This window comes from Aspergillus fischeri, genomic scaffold (genome assembly GCF_000149645.3).
Source record: "Aspergillus fischeri NRRL 181 1099437636266 genomic scaffold, whole genome shotgun sequence".
Taxonomy (NCBI): domain Eukaryota; kingdom Fungi; phylum Ascomycota; class Eurotiomycetes; order Eurotiales; family Aspergillaceae; genus Aspergillus; species Aspergillus fischeri.
In genome coordinates, this window is record NW_001509760.1 from 76,127 (window position 1) to 98,207 (window position 22,081).

At 49.4% G+C, this 22,081-nt stretch overlaps 8 protein-coding genes across 8 annotated transcripts, besides 1 other annotated feature; 3 read left to right on the plus strand and 5 right to left on the minus strand.

Moving 5' to 3' along the window:
- Positions 1 to 471: 471 nt before the first annotated feature.
- On the plus strand, positions 472 to 2,547 carry NFIA_047330 (Ser/Thr protein phosphatase family protein; the record flags this gene model as incomplete). Its single annotated transcript, XM_001257294.1, has 1 exon — positions 472 to 2,547. The coding sequence occupies one exon, from the start codon at positions 472 to 474 to the stop codon at positions 2,545 to 2,547; it is 2,076 nt and encodes a 691-aa protein (XP_001257295.1).
- Positions 2,548 to 3,374: 827 nt separating this feature from the next.
- NFIA_047340 (oligopeptide transporter) lies at positions 3,375 to 5,802 on the minus strand (the record flags this gene model as incomplete). The annotated part of the gene is made up of 13 exons (XM_001257295.1): positions 3,375 to 3,752; positions 3,813 to 3,889; positions 3,946 to 4,067; positions 4,124 to 4,169; positions 4,220 to 4,311; positions 4,453 to 4,642; positions 4,705 to 4,804; positions 4,860 to 4,899; positions 4,953 to 5,099; positions 5,160 to 5,270; positions 5,333 to 5,457; positions 5,532 to 5,587; positions 5,634 to 5,802. The coding sequence occupies 13 exons, from the start codon at positions 5,800 to 5,802 to the stop codon at positions 3,375 to 3,377; spliced, it is 1,653 nt and encodes a 550-aa protein (XP_001257296.1).
- Positions 5,803 to 7,755: 1,953 nt separating this feature from the next.
- Positions 7,756 to 7,846: a microsatellite.
- A 745-nt stretch (positions 7,847 to 8,591) lies between these two features.
- On the minus strand, positions 8,592 to 10,426 carry NFIA_047350 (uncharacterized protein; the record flags this gene model as incomplete). Its single annotated transcript, XM_001257296.1, has 2 exons — positions 8,592 to 9,903; positions 9,960 to 10,426. The coding sequence occupies 2 exons, from the start codon at positions 10,424 to 10,426 to the stop codon at positions 8,592 to 8,594; spliced, it is 1,779 nt and encodes a 592-aa protein (XP_001257297.1).
- A 1,585-nt stretch (positions 10,427 to 12,011) lies between these two features.
- NFIA_047360 (uncharacterized protein) lies at positions 12,012 to 12,542 on the minus strand (the record flags this gene model as incomplete). Its single annotated transcript, XM_001257297.1, has 2 exons — positions 12,012 to 12,415; positions 12,515 to 12,542. The coding sequence occupies 2 exons, from the start codon at positions 12,540 to 12,542 to the stop codon at positions 12,012 to 12,014; spliced, it is 432 nt and encodes a 143-aa protein (XP_001257298.1).
- Positions 12,543 to 14,120: 1,578 nt separating this feature from the next.
- Positions 14,121 to 16,674, minus strand: NFIA_047370 (putative C6 transcription factor; the record flags this gene model as incomplete). Its single annotated transcript, XM_001257298.1, has 3 exons — positions 14,121 to 14,210; positions 14,302 to 15,978; positions 16,048 to 16,674. 3 exons carry the CDS (start codon positions 16,672 to 16,674, stop codon positions 14,121 to 14,123), a joined length of 2,394 nt encoding a protein of 797 aa, XP_001257299.1.
- A 348-nt stretch (positions 16,675 to 17,022) lies between these two features.
- On the plus strand, positions 17,023 to 18,495 carry NFIA_047380 (putative monocarboxylate transporter; the record flags this gene model as incomplete). The annotated part of the gene is given in 5 exon segments (XM_001257299.1): positions 17,023 to 17,109; positions 17,121 to 17,268; positions 17,324 to 17,481; positions 17,600 to 17,894; positions 17,963 to 18,495. 5 exon segments carry the CDS (start codon positions 17,023 to 17,025, stop codon positions 18,493 to 18,495), a joined length of 1,221 nt encoding a protein of 406 aa, XP_001257300.1.
- Positions 18,496 to 19,843: 1,348 nt separating this feature from the next.
- NFIA_047390 (uncharacterized protein) lies at positions 19,844 to 20,079 on the minus strand (the record flags this gene model as incomplete). Its single annotated transcript, XM_001257300.1, has 2 exons — positions 19,844 to 19,892; positions 19,961 to 20,079. 2 exons carry the CDS (start codon positions 20,077 to 20,079, stop codon positions 19,844 to 19,846), a joined length of 168 nt encoding a protein of 55 aa, XP_001257301.1.
- Positions 20,080 to 20,657: 578 nt separating this feature from the next.
- On the plus strand, positions 20,658 to 21,653 carry NFIA_047400 (sugar phosphate isomerase/epimerase family protein; the record flags this gene model as incomplete). Its single annotated transcript, XM_001257301.1, has 1 exon — positions 20,658 to 21,653. The coding sequence occupies one exon, from the start codon at positions 20,658 to 20,660 to the stop codon at positions 21,651 to 21,653; it is 996 nt and encodes a 331-aa protein (XP_001257302.1).
- Between the last annotated feature and the right edge of the window lie 428 nt (positions 21,654 to 22,081).

The following is a 22,081-nucleotide window of genomic DNA, read 5'->3' on the forward strand; positions in this document are numbered from 1 at the left end:
TGCCTAGATGATGGTTGTATATTTCTGGTACACAGCCCTCGTGATGTCGCAGCTAAAATACTGAGGGATCCAGACCCAGTATGTTCAAAAGTAATCCCTGGGCGGTGGGATCGCCAGGCTGATGGGAACCATGGTAGGGAACCATAGTAGTTTGTAGGGCCAAATGTAACTGTTTCAACGAGGGATCCAGCAGCCACCTTAGCAATTGGTAGCTCCAACCCATCAGCATTCATAGTGTAACATCAGAGTGAAACAGCAGGGATGGTATGCAGCCACTACATGGAGATGCCACGAGCTGCAGTGGCAGGTATTCATAAGTATTCCTGCCCCTTTCATCTGCGTCTCCTGTCTTTCATCCTGTCTTCTATTAGCACTAGTTTAACCTAATGTATGACTCTACCAGTTGATTAGGCCTTGCTAACAGTCTCCCATCAGAGCTAGACTAGGCTACTGATTTCGAGAGCCGTCAAGATGCGATCTCACTCTGTGCTTTCCACTGCAGCGCTGCTGGCACTTGCCACGGTGCCTTGCACTGCATTCGGCGACAATATTATTTATCCTCAACAACAAAAAGAAGCCTTCAACACGACTGAAATACCCCGAGCTCCTCTTCCTTGGGGAAGGGTCAACTTTCTGCACACAACGGATACTCATGGATGGCTTGATGGGCACGCAAATGTACCCAGCTGGGGTGCTGACTGGGGCGACTTCGTTTCCTTTGTCATGCACATGAAAGATAAAGCCTTACGCAAGAAGGTAGATCTTCTTCTTATCGAGAGTGGTGAGTTCCCTTTGATGTCAATGTTTTTACTTCGAGAAAAATCTCCGATGTTGACGTGGTCACCTTTCCTTCTCCTAGGAGACTTCCATGACGGTGGCGGCCTCAGCGACAGTACAAGCCCCAAAGGAGCTGTCTCAGACAGTATCTTTGAGAACATTGATTACGATATCGTGACCATTGGTAACCACGGCGTTCGAACCGGGGCAGAAGCGTTAAACATCCATTACAACCTATCGAGAGTCTTTGGTGACCGGTTTCTCACCAGTAACGTCGACGTAGAAGACAATAAAAAACTTGAATCAATTGGCAATCGATATCGCGCTTTCCAGACCAGAAATGGGCTACGGATCGTGGCGTTTGGAGTCACTGTCAATGACCCTGTCCTCAGGGATCTAAACCATACAGAGGTTCACAACGCGAGCTGGATATTCGAACAAAAGTGGTTTGAGGAAGCCATGAAGAAAGAGGCTGACCTCTACGTGATTGTTGGTCATGCCCCTACCTACGCTTCCTGCCTGGATCCTACAAAGGATAATCCTATGGTGTGTCTGCGCGATAGGATCAGGAATTCCACAGATAAGCCTATCCAGCTCTTCGGGGGCCACGCCCATCATCGAAACTTCACGTGTTATGACGAAAGATCCTCAGGTATTGAATCTGGCAAGTATTGCGATACCGTGGGATGGGTGGCCTTGAACAACGTGTCATCACCTACGTGGTCTGGTGCGAAGGAGCTGCTGGGTGACGAGCCCCATCCGAACAAGTCCTGCGCCGTAGGAAATCAAGGAGATACACAGGACATCCCTTATCTTCTAGATCGCCGATACCTGGACTGGAACCGTGTAACGTTTGCGTACCATACGGTGAACCTGGAAGGAAACACCAGCAACCCGTCCGTGCCAGCATCCTTCGATATGCCCCTGGGCCGCAAGGTCACCGATGATATCAGCAAAGCCCGACATTTACTCAACCTGACCCACTTCCTAGGCTGCGCAAAAGAAGACTACTGCTTCAATTGCAAGAAAGTGGGAGAGGACGGCAATATCTATGAGCTCCTAAAGGTTGCCCTCGCTGATACGGTTGTCAACAAAGAGCGGGCACACCTTGCACGGGTTGTGATTTCCAACGACGGTACAATCCGGGATAATATTTACCAAGGCCCTTTCACGACAGGGGACGCTTATGCTGTCGTGCCCTTTCCGAATCATTTCCAGTATATCGCGAATATGTCATGTCATGATTTTAAGAAGATGACTTCAAGTTTGCAGGCAAAGCAAAACGTTTCCTGCATCAATGACGGCGACCATGATGATTCCTCTGTGGGTAACGAAGAGGGTCATAGATCCGAGTATCAGTCACACCTGGAACTTCGGAGCATATTTGACGATCGTAGTTATCATCAGGCTAGGGAACGGAAAGAATACAGCCCAGGGTACACAACGCACGACGCCTTAGGCAACGACGGAGACGATACTCTACACTCTCGTGTTATCGAGGACGAAAGATACATGAAACTGTTCTGGGCAAATGCCAGCTTCCCGAACCTGCCTCACTACCCGCCTTCATTTGATGTGGTTTTCACCGACTACCTCATGAAGAGAATTCTCGACGCTCTTAAGAAAACAGGAGCTCCCTATACGGAGAAAGATGTCATCGATTACCTGCCGCGGACTTATACTAGCAGGGACGTCCTTGTTGATTATACTGCGAGGAATTGGAGCCAGGATAGGGAGAACTGTCCTATTCGGAAGCCGGGTGATCGTTAGCTATCCAAGTGGAGGAATTGGCTGCCTTGCCACCAGGGCAGAGGATTATGGTAGATTGCTCCGATGGAAAGATGTGCTATGACTTTTAGTGAACTCTCCAACTCTCTTCACAGCCCAGAACTTTAGTGGTCTTTCCTTTTTCGAATTCGAGGGTGGAATGGCATTGCCAGCAGGTATTAGACTTGGCTAGCTATAGCAGTAAATTCTGACCGGTAATAATATTGACTATATGTAGCACATACGGTTGCATCGCCTTTTCCATCCTGTAAATTGATTTATTACGTTGCTTGCGATAGAAAATAGTCCCCAATTTTCCTGCGCCACTCTAGGGGAAAAGTCCCATATCCTGTCTAACCGGTTAGATTCCTAACCTCCTCTTGGCTTCTGGTCGCACTGGGAACTCCCAACATAACCAAGATCAGGATATATCATTAGATTATTCCCCGCCCTAGGGTTGTTACTTTTGTGGGCTGGACTGGGTTCGGGCCGTCTAAATCTAGACCCCAAACCCTCTTAGGTTCTAAAGTTCAACTCTACCTAATATACTACTTAATTATAGTTAGAGTGGCATTTGGTCTGAGTTCAGTTCGAACCTTTGAAGACTGTCAATGAACTGTTGCAATTTAAGCTGCAATCTTAGACACTTCTATTTCCCACCAGCAAGCACATGCTTCAAGAAAGAACTCTTTATGTTTTGACCAAGAATTTTCAAAGTGCTGCAAGTCAGCAAAGACCATTGAGAACCATAGAAATCTTCATATAAACCAGACAACGCAACCAGTCTTTGAAGGTCATTTTACAGGATTTCAATGATCAGCACACCTTTCCTAAGCCTTCTCGGTTCTCTGTGTCTGCTGCACTGTCTCACTCACGGAGGATTTGTCCCCCTCTCCGCTATTGAGCATGTTCATTTTCTCCTCTATCCTGTTGTACTTCCTGAAGACGAACAGGAACAAGATGGCCGTGACAAGCATAACGCCGCTCAACGAGGCGTATTGTACGAGGACCTTGGTGTCTTTTGAGACGGGTGAGAGTGTGATGCCCAGCATCGAGCCGATGGTGCAGGTGAGGAGGAAGAGAGCTGATACGATGCTACGCATGGACTTAGGGGCTTTGGTGTATGCGTACTCCATGCCGGCGACGTACGCAAGGACTTCAGAAAGCGCCGTCATCGTGTAGACGGGGACTTGCAGGAAAACGCTAACCTGTGTTTTTGTTAGGCTCTCGCTGGGATGAGCGAGAATGGTTGAAAGAATGTCTCTTACATCATTTGGCGTTCTTCCACCGTCGCTGCAATATCCGCTGAGAGGATGTTCGTAGCATGGAGGTGATCGGTAAATTACTGCGATCTGGGTCAGCAGGCCTTGGAAGAGTGGGTTGAAACATTTTACTACTAACAGTCTTGAATCCCTGCCGAATATCCAATGGCACATGCCATCACCAGGAAACCGGCGGTGATTCGACTGATTGGTTTAAAGCTGAGGCGAAATCGTCGCAGGGTTGGGTAAACGACTTTTTCCCTAGAGAATGTCTTAGTTTTCAAATGAAATATAAGACAGTCTAGCAGTATGCGTACATGGTTGGAAGAAAGATCAAAACCATGATTGGATTAATGCATCCCACTAGGCCTCGATTAGTGCTATCATAACGTAAGGATCCCCGGTTGCAATACTCATGTCGTTCGGAATGCCAATGGTTTTCATGGTTGCTGCCTGGCTAACCAGGTTGCTGTTGGTCTGTCCGTAACAAACCCAGAAAATGGGACTGCAATCCAGATTAGTCTGCTGCAATCCAAGTCTTTGATGGGCAGGTGAGGCTTAAGACTTACAACACGCAACTGACGAGAGGCGTGAAAATTGTTAACGCACAAATATCAGAAGTCTCATATCGCTTCGGATAACTCACAAAACATAACATGCGATGAGTGCTCGTTTCAATTCCTCAACAAATGCATCGTCCCAGGGGACGGTAGTTGCAGGGTTAGTTTGTGCCAAGACTGACGGCTTTGCAGCATCAAGATTGCAGCCTCTCTTGAGACCGACCCAGAAGACTCGCATTGCTTTGATCAGAACTGAGCCACTTGGATTCTGGACAACTAGAAATAATGAGTAAGTAATAACCATTGCGTGAATGACAGAAGGTAGATTTGTCACTTACCATATCTTCCTCGGGCCACGGCCAATGCGCTAACTGGTAACACCCAGAAGCAGAGCGGTAGGAGGAATGCAGCCCAGAATGAAACTTTCAACTCTAGCCACTGAATCGCCTGTCTGTCAGTACATTAAAACAGAATACAACATGGATGCACCCACAGACGCTGGTATCACGGAGAGTGAGCCAATATTGATGACCCTTAGACGAGGTCAGTGTGTTGTTTTCGTAAACCGCGATCATTGGCTACTGACCAGTAGTAACGACCATAAATAGTCTGAATTGTGACGTTGGGATCTACAATGACCTCTTCTCCGTTTGCCAGTGTCTTGATCCGGAGAGGTTTCCTGGCGTACTGCTCAGCGATTAGAGGAGCAACATTGCTCTTGATCCCTCCAAAGCTATAACAGAAAGTCAGCACGATGTAATATCAAAATCTTGAATCATCAAGAATCACTGACCCCAACCCAATCAAGACCAATGCAACGATGAGGCCCGGTAGACCAGCACCGTGCTCAAGACTTACAGGGAAAGAGGTGACGCAAAGAATCAAGACACCACAACTCGCGACTCTGTTAGGTTTGTCAGATATGTTCCCCTTTGTATCGCTACTTGCAGACAGGGACCCAATCACCCAGTCCCTAGACAAATTGTCCAAAACCGGCCAAGCAGACTGTCCGCTACGACGGCTCCCAGAATAGGCGCCATATAGCACCAACCGGTGAAGAAGTAGTTGATACTAGTCGCAACCCCTTGTCCCTATTGAGCGCATGTCAGTGTCCAACTCTGCTCCCTTTCGAAGCTGCCGTTCCCTGCCATGTCTAAATACTCACCATACCCAAGGCCCCTGGTCGTAGTGGGTCATCGTGAGCGTGTTCTACATAGTTCTCTGTATGCGTTCAGTTATTGTTATTGCTTACAACTAAAGAACTTACGCATGGGAGCCGTGATGCATCGGTAGGTAAAACGCTCGGCTAGCTCTGCCACCGCAACTAAGAATATTGTCGAGGGGATCTTATCGCAGACGCGTCTGAGATTTTCCTCTTCCCATTCTGTAGGCGCGGGAAGATCATCATCCTCCCGTCTCTCTTCTGAGACGGCCATGATTCGAGTACGGTTTCGTCCTTGTCGCACCGATCACTCAAATGTTCAGGTGAACGATGAAGGCTGCAAAAGATCGTAGTACGGAGGGAGAAAAGCCACCAGTGAACCAGAAAAACAGCAGCAAGAGAGTGACTGAGCCAGTGCGGATACAACGAACGCGGACTACTGTTGGCAAACTTCAAATGTCCTAAGGCGGAATAACAGTACAGACAGCTCTTTGCTGGGTTTAGAGGACGCCATGAGCAGGCAAACTCTTATCACAGCGGTGGACACGTCAGATATGTTCCGCCGCCAGAAGTAGTTAGATTCAGCCCACGATCCCCACATCCAGTCGCAGATGATCTGTGAAAATAAAGCTGTAAGACCTTGTATGCCTGCATAATCTGTATTTGTCTGGTCTTCGCAATCTCGGTGAGGCTATCCGCTTATAAGACGCAGCTATCTAGGCTATATCGCTTTATAGGTATCCGTGCGAGGGCTTTTGATTTGGCCAAAGTCTAATCTATCTGGATTATGTGCTGCTGTGTCATCGTGAGACAGTGAGATAAAATACCCTGTAGGCTAACATGATCCAATCTTCAGTCCTTTCACTGGAGTGCAGGCTGTTGTTGATTTGCTGACAGATGGGACAAGCAAGAACGAACTTTCCAACCAGATCTGCCTGTCCGGGCTCATGAACTTCTCCCAATACGGTCTGAACTCACCTCACCCACACGCCCTTCAAAGAGAATTCAATCCTGATAAATATCTTCTTAGCTGCAGCGGGGCTGGTGGTAGGGATTGTACTTGTTGGATATGTGGACGTTGCTGGAAAGCGCATGAGACAATGGCGTCCAGAGGAGGCTGAGATCGAGGAATACCAGAGGTTAGCTCCGGAGGACGATGAGGAAGAATAGGTGGCTTTGAGTGAAGGTTTGAGTCGATAAACCTTTAGCACGTAGTGTGGTAAGGACTAAGGAGTTCCTTCCGTGATACGACCACTTTTTAATACTTTACGCGAGGATAGACATGAGATACCATTCTGCTTTCATTTGAAGTTAATCATCATAATCAAGTTATACCACCATATCACTGATGCGTAAGCCAAGCCCTCAACATATCCTAGTTTATACTCTTATAAAATGAGAGACACGTTCGCGCAACCTCAGCCCTGGCTTTCACTATTCATCTGCAGTGGCCTGTCTCTTCTGCTCCCTCTTGATTTCCTTCGCCGACTTCGTGCTCAAGAAGAGATTAGGCAGATCGAAACATATTATGGGAGGATATTCAGGCAAAGGATCTTCTTCAACCGCATGCTCTTCGGAACAAGCATCTGCCAATCTAAGCCATCTCGAACACTCCCGATCCTAACAGTAGCCCCATTAGCATACTCATAATTCAGGGATTTAATGCTTGAGACGAAGCATACCTTGCCTTAGCAAAACCGCCAATTGTCCCAGACGATAAAATTATCACTACGGTCGTAGCCCTGGCTCCAACGAAAGTTGCCGTGTGGCGTGCCGTACCAAGCCTGGCCCCCATCGGCCCCAACCTCCAAGGAGTAGCCACTTATGCAGTTTACTTTGTAACCTGCCATAGTACGTGAAGAGCCCCGAGCTGCGTCACACACAAGGGTCCCATCGTCAATAATCCAAGCGGTCTTGAGCTGCGGCCCATCTGGCGCTAAGTATATTTGACCAACATAGTGAAGACAGCCAAGGGTTGAAGGAATGGCAGAGGCTAATGCGAAAAGATGAGCCTTCATGGTGAATTGATGATTCAGGAAGAGGTTTTAGTATAGAGGCTCTTTTTTTGGCTGGAGAGGAAGAACGGAAACACTGGGTATGGTGGACCGTAATGCATATAGTAGCTTTAAGGGTCTGAGAGATGAGTGAAGACGCTGATATGACGGACCTTATATATGTGGTCGTGTAGAGGTCTCTAGACCTATTGGGATCTAGAGCTTCCTCAGTACTTACAGAACAACATTAGTGCTTATAGAATGATAGTAGTGCTTACAGAACGGCATTAGTGCTTACAGAACAACATTAGTGCTTACAGAACAAGGACAACTACATATATTTGTTAGTTTTCAAGAGGAACAAACAGGTGGGCAAGTAGGCGAGTGGGCGACTGAACAACAGCAGGGTTTCATCAGTTCTGGCCAATGAAACTACTATGTGCACGCCAATCTTATGAATGCCTATGTATTATTGGTGTAAGTTATGGCACTGAAGTAGCCAGTAGTGCTTTTGTGCATGACTTCAGATATGCAGAAAGCATGGGCAGTTATAGGCAGAAAGCAGATCATAGGCCCATCTGTCGAGGTACAGTGTATTTTTGTCTAATTAGTGCTACGAGCATGTCTCTTCCACCAACAGCATCCTCCAGGGGTCATGTCATGAAAAGATCACAAATAAGGCCACTAGAGACCTCGTTCCAAACTTACCACCAACTACAGATCCTCAAACACAAAAGCCATGGCTCCTCCATTCTGTGATGACTGTAGTTAACAGCAGTCACGCTGTCAGGGGGAGGATCTTGTCATGATAAGGCTGCTGTTATGATAAGACATTAAGAGTATTAAGACTACTTTCAAGTCGAAGATTGCGCGGATAATTAAGGTTAGGATAGTGAGGTCACAGGGCCGTCGGGACTACCTTCCATATAGGCAGATACGTGAGATATATTACAGGTAACAGGTTCGCTTACCAGAATATGCCATGAATGAGGTAGCTCAACCAACTACCTGATAGCCAATCGCCTCTACAGTTTCCATAAATGTAGCATCATTTTCTACTTAGCCCTACCTAATAATAATCCTCGCCCTTAGTGAGGGCTGTCACCGACCCCTTGGACCCGAACGCCGCATGCCTATGCCGCAGATTCGCGCCCTCAACCTCCCCAAACTGCAGCCGAACCTTATCAATATCCCCCTTCAGCGGCCCGGATCCCAAGCAATGGCCGACGACCAAGCGGTCCAGCTCCGGATTCCGAGTCGTCATCAGGACACTTGAGAACGAGTTGTTGTGGGGGACGCCGTTTCGACGCAGGGCGAAGAAGCCGACGACGACGCACGCAATCGTGACGGCCAGCGCACTCATGTAAGCCCCGAGCAGGGCCGTACTGCCGTAGAAATAGTAGTTGCGGTAGGTCAAGTCCGTCACGTTGACGGTGGTGTTTCCGCCATTGAGGCTGAGCAGGCTGTAGGTGAAATTGTGGCTGAGGTCCTCGATGGCCTGGGCCAAGGTTCCGTTCCGGCACGAAGCAGTGGAGTCGTTGCCATGTTTATAATAATAGCTGCTGGTGTTCCATAATTCCGGACAGGCAAAGAGGCTGGTGTACGCAAGTGACGTATCGGTGTATGTCGTCGAAGCTGCAACAGTCTTATTCTGATACACTCCCGCTCTCTTACTCTGAACCAGTTCACCTTGGAGAAGACCCGAGAGGATCATCTGGATTATGAAAAAGCCAGCATTCACTGTTGGATCTAGTTCTGAGTATGAAGGCGCTGCGGAGTTAGAAGCAGCCCCTTCACTCCAATTGGCATAGGCGATGTGGTCGACTGAGATTGGCGTCAGCGTCTGAATGCCGTTGGTGAAATGCATGTTGACCACGTAGGAGGTATTCCAGAGCTGGCAGACAAGCTCAGTGGGCTGTGTGGCGTTGTCGTTCCACAGCGGATTGCTGCCTGCAGCTGATATGAAGACGGTATTGTTGAGATCCGAAGGTGCAGTCCCCATGTAGAGCCTCGTTGTCTGGAACTGCGGCTCTGGAATTTTGCTATCCCACAGTTTCTGCGTCACCCCGTCTATCTCCATGAGAGCTTCACTCAGTCGCCGGCATTTGTACGAAGGACCCCAGAATGAGAGTTCGTAAGACGAGTTGGAGAACGGTGCAGGGACGGGAAGCACTTGGGCCGATGAGGCCAAGGTTGTGAAGACGCGGGCCATGTTGGCAGATGGGGAGGTGATGTGCCACCTCTCATCGAATTGTGCCTCATTTCGCCAGAATGATGGGTCGAAGTTAACATTTGGAACGAGCCGCTCGATCTTATCCCTGGCTGGATATGTAATCACGTTCAAAGTCGCAGGCGTAACGATCGCCGTCAGGGGAATCAGCCTGGTCGGATCGAGAATTAGTCATAGGCTCACCACGAATCATGGAGGTGCACATACCAGGAAACAATCGCCAGCACAGTCAGCGTCTTTGCATAGATCCACAAGTCCAAGGTGAGAAAAGCAAGAGGGCTGTCCCGGACGGCAAACATGCTATCGATTCCACTGAGCCGGACACTTTTCCTGCGGAGGGTGGTCCAGGTCTCCTGCACCGCTGCGAGCCCAACGGCGGACATCAGGCATGATTTGATCAAAAAGGCAAAGCCAGTTCCGATCCGGATCGCCCATGTTTGTTCCTCGCGAGACGCGACGCGACCGCCGTCGAAGCTCTTGTAGTAGTAATGATGACCCGTGGACAGCATCGCACCGGAAATGACGAGCCCAACCATCAGGGCCGGACACCTCCATCCAATGCCCCATGCGGCCGGCGTCTCCGTCTCTTGGACTGGTGCTAACACTGGCGACTGGGGTCGTTTGTCAGGGACCGGGTCGCAGTCGGCGTGGTGATTATAAGTTGGCGGAGACATATTTATTGAGGTGCCCGGACAGGAGCGGACTCTGGCCCAGTCGGGAGATAGAGGCCTTTGAGCCGTTCTTAAAGGAAATGGGGTTCCTGATAGAGCTGGGCATAGCAAACCCTCATTGTGTGTGGGCCATGGCTGAGCCTTGTCTGCAGGATGCTTTGCTTTGCAGCTTCATTCTGCCTATCAGCGTCGTTTTCCTTAGCTTTATTTCAGCGACGGTCAAAAGCGGGATGTTTATGACTTCTGGGCGTCAAGAAGCAATTTAGAGCAGGGGCTGGTGTTCAGCCCGCCATTACTGGCAGGCGCTGTGAGCTGAGCCGGGATTGGCAGTGCACTTTCCTCTTTCCACTATGTACGGAAACGCACAGACAACGGAGACGAAGCGGTCTGCTCGTAGTGCTGACTGTGCTGCCCAACGCTCGACTCGAAACGCCCGTAAGGGTCTGTCGGATATGCATGCTGAGCCAGCCTTTTCCATCAATCGGCTAGCGGCCGCATCCCACAATACTCGGTGCAACGTTGCGGGCAGTAGTACTATACAGGGCGCGGAAGTGAGAAGTGCTGGTTCAAGACATCTGGCAAGTACAAGAACTAGAACAAGATCAAGGCTGACAGAATGCACACTCTCTTTTCAGACAGGCAACACCCCAGACCGCGGGGTCCTGCCAAATTGCTTCTCAAGTGGACCTTGCACTTGGTCGAATCGTCCCGAAGCGCTGCCAAGCACCGGTCAGGCACAGAATACGAGATTGTCCTCGTGTTCTGTCCAGTTCTTACCAGTTGTGGCCTTATTCTAGGTATCTGGCTCCGAATGGCCCCCACTGTGGGTTTTATCCTGTGATCTGTATGCCCTGCCCCTTTGATCACCACCTGCTGTGTAATTCTGCATCGTAACCCGGCTCAGAGCCATGTGGATTGCACCACCGGCAGGTCTCGTTAGCTATGTGAACTAAGGTCGAACATTCCTTGACCTTCTCGCCCCGGCAATGCTTAAGCAGCCGCTTACTTCATGGAAGTTGGCCTTAGTCGTACGTAATACCTCTTATGTGGTAAAACCCACATCTCTAAAACTGGTCTGCCAAGGTGGCCCACAGGATCTGCGGGGACAGGAAACCTCATATTTACTATTCAAGGAACAGAGTGATAAGTAATGTTTCCCAAACATCCTCTACATGTTTCTGTTGTACAATGTTCGCTCCTCGCTTCTGCGTGGTTCCCTATATATTGTTATGCGTTCATACTCTGCTTCTTCGATTCCCAACATAATTTCGGTGCGTTAAAAGCAGAGCCAGCGGACTCTAGCCGTGACTAGTTACAGGAAAAACCATCTCTTTTAGGCTCGGAGAAAGAGCATGTCACCTAAGAGTGGGTGCAAGTTCCGTTGCTTTGAGAGAGTTGCGGGAAGGTTGATCTGCGTGTTCCCTTCATGTATAGTCGTCTCATGTAAGCACTGATCGCCGTTGCACTCTGTCTTTCAAAGAGCTCCCCAGTCATCCTCTATGGAAGGGAATCAAAGGTAGCAATCAACCCTCGAAGACCGCTCTCTACTGGAAGATAATGATGCCGCTGCGACTCGGTCCTGGTGGCTCTAATACCGCGCCGAGGAAGGACTTGAAAAGGCACTTCGTGACTTCGATCCAAACTCCTCGAATTCGGTTAGGCCCTTCACTGGTGTTGCAGCCGCCGAAAGGTGCAGACCTGCCTTCCATTCTTTGACATTTTCAACCTTGACGGGAATCTTCGCGCTGGACACTGAAGGCTCATGTCCATTGACTACTACTACGTCTTGATTTTCACGCAACACTGAAGCGTCAGGATTCTCCCAAGCGGCGGCCCAGTCTCCTGCTGCTGCAGAGGTTCCAGTAGATGCCCGTGCAATAAGATGTATAGAGAGTTTTGCGCGAGTTGAAGAAGAGGGATGGATGTACTGGTTGAGAAATTCGAGTATGTCTTTCTTCGTAAGTGGTTCAATGTTTTCGACGTCGCGATAGACTGTTGAGATTTGGTCGATCGAGTTATTCAATGTACAGGGACGTACAGTAAGAGTGCAAGTTACATAGATTGCTAGAATCTGGAAAGTAGCAAACGCACCTTGCTCAAAGTCAAAAACCTCACTCATAATATGAGTCCAAAACGCGACGTTTCTTGACCCACAAAAGCACTGACATCTTGCCGTTGAAACCGTTTAATTCTATACTGAATCCTGTGCGCTTTCGGATAGACTATAACTCAAACCGGCTCTATCCGCGGCGTAAGCGTATTCATTGAGGCTGTCTTCGACCAAATCAACGTATAAACGGGTCATGACGGCATTTATAGGAGTGAGCGAGGCCACGGGGGACCGAAGCAAGAGCTTGATATTGGCCTTGGGCACCCAGAATTGATCGTCCTTTTTGAACCATACACGGACATTGTCGTCATGACGGATCAGCGTAGGGTGCAGAGCTGGTTCTGTGACATCCTTCCGTTCAACCTCTAATTCGTTGCGGAACAAACTCGTTCACAGCTGGTAAGTGCAGTCTAGAGGGTCTCTCTGTGACCGGAGCCTGTGCGGCGGCCCAGAGATCTTGCATGAAATCTTCGGGAATTTTTTCGAGCTTGTATTCAGTCTCGTACCATTGTTCTTTTGCGTCCCAATCTCCCGGAAAGTGCTGATCAACAAGAATGAATCGAAAATTATCAGGACGTAGATGTGATAGGCCGCGCTCGATGTTTTCCGGATCAAACTTGCGAATGAGCGAGGCGCTGAGTAAACGATCGCGTGGTATACAAGCTTTCTGCATGAGCTGGGCCAGGCCGCTCACAGTTCGGGATGGAGGGCTTTTCTGCTTGAACTTGAACTCCACCTCAGCCAAGCGGCTCCTTTCGTCCGAGATCCAGGCAGGCGGTGGGCTCTCTTTCAGCATAGCAATATATTGGAAGACAATTTTTAAGACTTCCCGGTATTGCCGGATGCCCCTTTCAGTGAGCCGTATGTCAATATAGAAATTTGCTGTGCCGGGACACTGAGCAGAAACCCCAGCCAACAAAGAGTCCGCGAAACCCAGCTCCTTCAGATAGGCAAGAACACTGCCAGGGCCTTCATGGCCAATCGGATGACCCAGATATTGACTGGGATGGGAGGCAAAGAGTTCTTCTTCGTCGGGATATGGGAAGTCAATGTTTAACTGTCTTTGCTCCATCACCGGTCTAACAAATATTTGAGTCATGAGCTCGGGGTCATCTAAGACGGTATACCACAGGTGTAGGTACAATTCAGAATCAGCCCCTCAAGAATTCAAATGCTGATGACCAAAGGGTATGAATTCAGGGCGCTGTTCTGCATTAGCAGGATGCAGGTCGGAGTTCACCAGGCCCCACTTGGAATAGCTTCATCTCTTTTCTTTTTGGTGAAAAATGATTTGATTTCCATATTGCCGTACTTTACAATACATGTAATCTCTCCCGCAGAGACGGGGTCTACGACTTGCGTCCATAAGTGCCAAATCTGTCACAAATAAGGAGGTCTGGCTTGTCACTGGCCTAAGCCTCTGTCTACGGGTCAAACACATGTTTGATCCAATAATGCATTGCTAGTCATACTGTGAAATTTTGAGTTAACAAGCTGGCAGTTCTCAAATTGGATTTCCCCCTCTTCCGAGCCTCAGAGATAACCTGGACTTATGATACCCCCTTTGATTATTATTCATGGTTCAGTTTAGCATTGGTTGCTTATGTCTGTGCTGAACGTATTCATAATGCCCGGGAAAAATAGTAAGCTCGGAATTTCCAATCCCAAGGCAGGGTCCTAGACTGTGAGCCTGATGGCAAGCACGTAGAATGATGATGGGGGTGGAAAAGGAGCAAAACCAAGGGGAAGAATGGAAGCAAATACTTACTAAAGCGTCCAAGTCAAAACCTAGAGGACTGTCTGTCCCCATATTCAGCGACTCAACGGAGTCCTGCGCCGGACTAGCTGCGTGAGAGGCCTGCAGCAAGGAATAACTTTTCCTTATGCTTTCTTTGACGGTCTCGTAAATGGCGGGTTGGATCGGCTGGCCCGACTCCATTGCACGGATCTGACTCAAGATGGCGGACAGGAAGTTGTATCGCTTGAGACTGGGCTGTCCGAGGGCAATAATCTGCAGCAGCTGCTCCTGAATGTGTTCCAGGCTCCGGATCAAGGGTGCTCGATGGGCCTTGGCCATCTTATCCAGGGAATCGGCGATAAATGGAGCAGAAGATCCCACGGGTCGTGTACAAGCCTCCTCTTCAAGTTGTGTGACTATTTCCAGCCCCAGGGAGGTAATCACATCAAAACTCAAGGCACCTTTGAAGGAGCCTCTTCCTACAATGGTCAGGTGGGAGAGGTCATCCAAGGTATCTGATGGTAAATTGAGATGATCGGCATACGATGCAACCACGATGCAGGACTCCAGACACACCTTCCGGGACAGGTAGAATCGTGGGTCTTTACGAGCTTGGATCATGAACGGCCGATGCAGGAACAAGATATATCGACGTAAGTACATGTCTAAAAATCGGAGATGGAAGTCAGTCATGCCAGGAGAGCGGCCCCCATGCCTTGACTGATTTTGACTGCTGTAGAACAAGGCGGCAATATCGCGACACGCCGAGCGCAATTCATTTCCCAACCTCAGTGCGGTTTCGTATGACAATTCCCGGCCGTGTTGGTTGTTCACAAGCTGGACTGCTTCCACTCGCACCTGAAGAGACTTGAGCAGCAGAATCTGAATGGAAGAGTCGGTAAATTGCTGATTCGACTGCGGGGTGGGAAGCGTCTCGGTCTCGGGGTCGAAGTGCTCGTCATTTGAGTTCGACGGCGCCGTGCAGTCAAAGTCCTGTAGGGAGAAAGGTAATGGCATGGCGGCATCCAGCGATGACAGTAAAGTCAATTCCAGCACTGTCGCCCAGAGTCGGGCTCGCATTTCGGACTGGTAAACGGACAGCGCGGGAAAGAGGTCAGGAGAGCGGTGTAGTCCCATCGCCATCGCCATACGCAGCACGGACCCTGCGGAGAGCCAGCTCGTAGCTGGAAGGCTGTTCGTCTGGCGGGCCAGCAATAGGAGACAACCGACCTGCAGGCCATCCAGATTGACGGTCGACTTTTCCGATGGTCCGACTAGCCACCATTGTGCGGCATAGATCCACGTGTGTGCGAGACGGCGGAGATGCACCCTATTGTTTCGATCTGGGTAGAATGTAGTACCCAGCGCGAGAATCAAGACCAGCTTCATCAGAAAATGGGTCGCGGTCGACTGCGGCTGGGTCCACAACTGACGATACTCGTTCCAGAAGGATGGGATATGAATAACACGGTAGATAAGCTCGAAAGTGCGGAAATAGGCATTGACCAGAACATCGCATACTGCTTGGGCGGGGAGCGTGCCCAGCAAGTCCGGAACTGGATGGTTGAGTCGAACCGACTCTTGGTCCTTGATGGCCTGGCGAAGTTGCCGACAGTCCTTGAAGATGCTGGCGAACTCCGATCTGGTATCCACGTCCTGCAACGATGGTTCTACTTCTTTGGCGTCGAATTTGCCAATAGCTTGAAACTGGTGATTGGACATTCGTCAGCGACAAGACTCTTGTAGGTTGAGGGAAGTAACTCCGATATACCATACTTTCTCAGCGGTATGCAGCCAGTGGCTGGGGCCAAAAAGCTTCGTTTTATTCGGGGCGATACGCAGACGAGGAAACGTGGGCGGTATGGTCCATCCATTGACCGAAGGACTGGGCCGAGATGCATCAGACAGCTGTTGTTCGGCTCCACGAACCCGGTCGTGAAGGTGGCGCAGAGCCTGAGTTTGAGAGACGCTAGGATTGGGACCAGTCGTGCCTTGAGAGAGCGGAGGGCAGGGAAGCTGTTCTTCCAAACGCCGAACACGATTTTGCAGATCCTGGATGATCGTGTTTTGATATTGATTCTGATCCTGAGGCTGCGATTGCGATATGGGTGCAGGTGGACGGCTCTTCGTCTGCAGGTCAATGGCTTGGGGAGGAGGCGTATGTCCCTCCGGCACGCAAGAAGCCGTGAGCCTGCAGAATTCGTCTGCGGATGGGCTGCCGGCAGTGACTGCGGGGCGGTAGAAGCACTGCAGCGACGTTCTCGCACGCTGACATGGGCCGCAAGGAAATTCCCGGTCACAACGGACTTTGCGACGACGGCACGGGTCACAGGACTTGGGGGGCCGGCGACGTTTGCGTGGTGGAGACGTGGTCCGCGAGGTATTGTCCTGATCCGTTGCCATAATCGCTAATGGGCTGTATGCGATAGGAAGAGAAAGGCGATACCGCAAGTGAGGTAAGGCCAGATGTCAGAAGAAGCCGGAGAAATGAGGGGGCCAAGGCCCAAAATACCGTTGGGCGGCCCGGGGCCGAACTTTATCATTAATTAAGCCGGTCACCTTAACTCCGGAAACCCTAAACTCCGGTGAAATTGCCGAGAATCGTGAGCGAGGGTCGCCAGAAGAAGCTGTGTTTTAAAAGGGATCATGGAGATCCATTGCCGTAGGTGCCATACTGGTTCACAATCATCTAGGCAGCCACGGTCTGCTTGATCACGCTCCCACTGCTCACCAATACGCTTCTCATTCACCATGTCGGATGCTCGTTTGGAGAAAGGCCTCGACGAGCCTGCAACAGAGGCTCAAAAGCCACACCACCACCTGCAAGTGTCCCGGACGGTGGCCTCCAGGCATGGCTGACAGTCGCTGGCGCATCTGTCGCTCTGTTTGTCTCCTTCGGCTGGGTCAACTGTATTGGTCTCTTCCAGGCTGAGTACGAAGCGAACCAGTTGAAGGACTACTCGAGCTCGGACGTATCTTGGATCACATCTATGGAATGTATGTTACTGTGCAATATACTCGCGCTCTCCTCCTGGCAAGCTGACAACTCCAGTTTTCTTCATGCTTTTCACTTCCCCCGTGGCGGGCAAGCTGTTCGACAGCTATGGTCCGCGCTTGCCTATTGCCATCGGATCGGTCTTGCATATCTTTGGACTGATGATGGCCAGTCTCTCCCACAAGTACTATCAGTTTATGCTGAGCCAGTCTGTGGTGTCTGGAATTGGTTCCTCGCTGATCTTCACCCCGGCGATGAGTGCAATAAGTTTCAAAAGAAACCAATCCCCGTTGCAGAAGGAACTGCCCCCTAACCATGTTTTCGAGAATGCAGCCCCAGACCTGGTTCCGCCAGAAGAGGGGGATCGTTGGTGGTTTGACGGTGGCAGGTTCGTCATTGGGCGGCGTCATTTTCCCGCTGATGGTACAGCATCTGCTGCCGCAGGTGGGCTTTGGCTGGACGATGCGCATCTGCGCCTTTCTGATTCTGGGCCTGCTGGTCATCGCTAATCTCACCATCTCCTCTTATTTCCGACACGCACCACGTCCGTTTTCTGTGATGCATTATCTCGGACCGTTGCGGGCGCTTAACTTCGGCATCTTGTGTACGGCTAGCTTTTTCATGTACTGTGGGTACCGCACACGCGTACTGAGGAAAGACACGTTGCATCATCACTAACCAGTCGTTCCGTATTAGGGGGACTGTTCATTCCATTTGATTATATTGCCGTTGAAGCCATTCACTACGGCATGTCGTCGCACATGGCGTGGTCATTAGTTCCTATTCTCAATGGCGCCAGTTTCTTTGGTCGTACGATGCCCAACTATATCGCGGACAAGGTCGGTCGCTTCAACGTGATGCTCGTCATGACCTCACTATCGGCTATCCTGGTGTTGGCATTGTGGCTGCCTGCTCGAGGTAATGGCGCGCTCATCACCTTTGCGGCCTTGTTTGGCATCACCTCAGGTGCGATAATCGGCCTAGGACCCGTCCTGATTGTGTCCATCTCACCAATGAGCGAGTTGGGTTATCGGATGGGTACTGTCCTGGCATTTGCTGCGGTGGGAACCTTGACGAGTCCGCCCATTAGGGGCGCCATTGCCGCCGACAGCGGGGGCAGTTACACCTATACATGTGTCTTTTCAGCCGTGAGCTTTATTCTGGGCACCATCGGCCTTGCGGCTCTACGCGTGCGACTCTCTGGATGGGGGCTTACTACGAAGATCTAAATGACAAGGACAAAATCCTGGAAGAGAAATAGTTCGCTGACTCCGATTTGTTCTCTATTGTATTTCTATCCATCTACGTTGGGAACCTGTCGTTGAAGGAACATGTATCTACAAACTGAGTAAGACCACAGTAAATATCAACCAGTAAATTGCGGGGAACGTGCTATCGGATTGCTCCAAAATTCAAAGTCTGCATCGATCGTGGATATGGGGAATAGACACACATCTTCTGAACCTGATGGCGGAAGTCGAAGCGATGAGAAAAGCTTCGTTGGCACGGTTAACAAATTGGAGCTTGAATATCTACTCAACTTGTTAGGGCGGTGTTAGGCCTCCGAGCACCAATCAATGTAATACCATGAGCACCCCTCCTATTGGGCCCCATAGTTGGAGAATTTGCTGCGGAAGTGACACTATGCAGCCAATAGATTATTTTCCATTCCCCATCGGTGCAGCTGCGCAGGAATATAATTTCCGACAGCGCCTGCCGTGCTTTCTAATGGAAATGCTTCGATGACTAGATATCACATGTGAGTCAAATCTCCATGACGGATCTCGTCACTTCGTCTCACCAAAGAGTATCATTTTTGGGCCCAGTATCATTTTTGGCCCCTTATTTCTCCAATAGCATACTGCCAAGAAGGTTAATTGGTCCTAATCTCTAGCAAGCGAACTGAAAGCGTAGATTGAGATGCCTTGTTGGCCATTTGAGCGGCCGCAATACTTTGGATCTGTTATACACACATAAACACTCCAAACCTAGAGGGAAATTCATGGAGAGGGGTTATCACCATCTCAGAACCTTTGGGAAATACTCATCAATAAGTTCAAGATAGTACGGCTAGACTCACGTTAGCACACAGCTGTGAAAGGTGGTGTATTTAGAAATGATTCTCATTTTCAACTCTTCAAAATTTGGCAGCTCATCACTCTTGAAGTCATATGGATTAAAGGCCCGTACATCTTCAAGCATCTTCTTGTCATGCTCATTCATAACTCGTGATAGGCGTCCTCACGATGCATGGATAAAATGCGTGGTACAGAATCAGCAAGCCCTCCCGAAAATGATTCTATCATCAAACGCACCCCCGACGGGAAAGGTGTCTCCCACAACGTCCCATTGGCCCTGAGCACCGAAGAAGAAAAGGAGCTGGCCAAGATCATTAATCAACCCAACAAGTTGCATTCAGCGTGGCTTGCCCTCTTTGCGGATGGCTTCAGCGGACTAGAGCAGGTGTGTCATTTAGGATTCTTTAGTGTCGGGGTCACATTCATCAATGAACCTGTTCATTTGCTTCTGAAACAGTCATACGTGCGCGGGTCTTATTATGGAAGTCATTACGGGCCTTCACTTGAAGGCCACCGTTTGTAGGATGTGCTGCTGAGCATAGAAATTCCTGACTCGGTCACAAGCATCGTTGAACAGGCGGAAAGTCGTCTTGCTTTGGTTATGTCAAATTCAGACTCTTGGTACAGGTCCTTTGCGGCTTGCTGCGCGTTTGCCTTGAGGACATTGACGGCGTCGATATCGTTGGAAGTGGCTTCAATATCTGTCGAAGCTGGATGAACGACAGCGGATACCATTTTGAAAACACTTGATTGTCAGCGTAATATGGAATAACACTTCAGAGGGGAGTGATGATTCAACAGAGCTCGCCTCGAACATTGCGCTAAATTTATAGGGTAGGATCCATCGTTCTTGAATCAGTAGCAGGATGCGGAAAACGCTTTCCAGGAGCAGCCATTTGAAAGCATTCTGAGTGGGTTTGAGAAGACAGCGTCATTTCAGGCCTTGAAAATGATCCAACCTCTGGTGACAGAAAATCATGAGAAGGACAACCGCAAATTTGACACCAACAATGTGAGGAAAAGTGAAAGAACCTGTTCATGTAGGACGCCTGTACCCTAACAGATGCCTTTGATAAAATCTGAACCTTAATGTTCGGGTCCTATGTGACTTCGCTTTTGAGAGTCATATAGTCGAAAGATCAACTGGTCTCTGTCTCATCTGCCCTGCGGAGAACAGAATCCGAACCCACCCCGCATTTGCTCCCTGCTATAAATATCGCGTGTAGCTTTAATGAGAGTTCTGCTTTGCTTCTTTACTTCTTTTATATTAACAGCCGAAATTCTGTCATTATCCCTGCCCAGACGCCCACATCATGCTCTCGAACAAATTGGCTATCGCCAGCTTATCTCTGGGCCAACATCCTTCTCACCACCTGGACCACAAAATCCAGGCTGCGGCAGAAGCCGGATACAAAGGCATTGAAATTGTCTATTTCGAGTTGGAAGCATTTTCCCAAGCTCAACACATTTCGATTCTCGAGGGCGCTGAGCAGATCCGCTTGATATGCCAAAAACTCAACTTAGACATTCTCTCTTTGGCCCCCTTCGAGAATTACGAAGGAGACAGATCGCCACTTAGTGACAGATTACAGAACGCCAGACATTGGGTTAGGGTCGCTAGAGTCCTTAACGCGTCATATTTGCAGGTTCCTTCAAATTACAAACCAGACGCTATCGGCGACAAAGACGTGGTCATCAGTGAGCTAAAGCAGTTGGCTGATATCGGAAGCGCGGAGCAGCCGGTTGTATCAATTGCATATGAGTATTTGTCCTGGGGAACACACTGTTCCACATGGGAGGTCGCTTTGCAATATGTCAACGAAGTCAATCGCCCAAACTTCGGGCTATGTCTAGATACGTTTCATGAAGCTACGAAGCTATGGGCTGACCCTTTCGCCGCGTCGGGGCGCTTTCCTGACTCGGACAAATCCCTTCGTGAATCACTCAACCGCTTTGTTTCCAAGTGTCCCGTTGAGAAGATATTCTTTCTCCAGCTGTCTGATGGCGAAAGATTCGATCCTCCCTTCTCCAAGGGTCACCCGTGGTATGTCGAAGGGGAGGCGCCGCAATTTACTTGGTCCAAACATGCACGACCATTTCCTTTGGAGCATGACCATGGCGCCTATCTGCCTATCACCGAAATTGCCGAAGCTTGGATCCTCGGGATAGGTTTCAAAGGCTGGCTGTCGATGGAGATCTTTGACCGCGGCATGAGGGATAGGCGCAGTCAACCAGAGACTGCTGCAATGAGGGGACTGAAATCATGGAGGACTCTACGAAGAGAGCTCGAGCCTGTATCAAAAGTTTAGAACTGCACAGGCGCGAAAAATGATTCTGTGCGATACCTAGTCCTCAAGACCCACGGTTACACGCTGATAGTTACATTTGGTCACGTGTCTATAATTTCAATCGTCATAGTATAACTATTGAAGTTATGGACATAGAAAATCTCCATACAATGGGGTGACTAGGCAGTAACATACACAAATAATTCTTAAGCTTGCTTGTTCTGTGTAGTTGAGAATCAGCATATATACCTTAACTTCACGCCTCATAATTCCCATACTTGCTTAGGGGATATTCTATTTACAAACTCCATGGAAATATATATCTTACTCGCTTCAGTGCGCTGCTGTAATAGGTAATACATGCAGCAAACAGTTAGCAAAATCCCAAAGTCCATTTTGTAGAAACAGTCCGCCGTAGCAAGCGTGGGGGTGGAGACACAAGGCTTTTT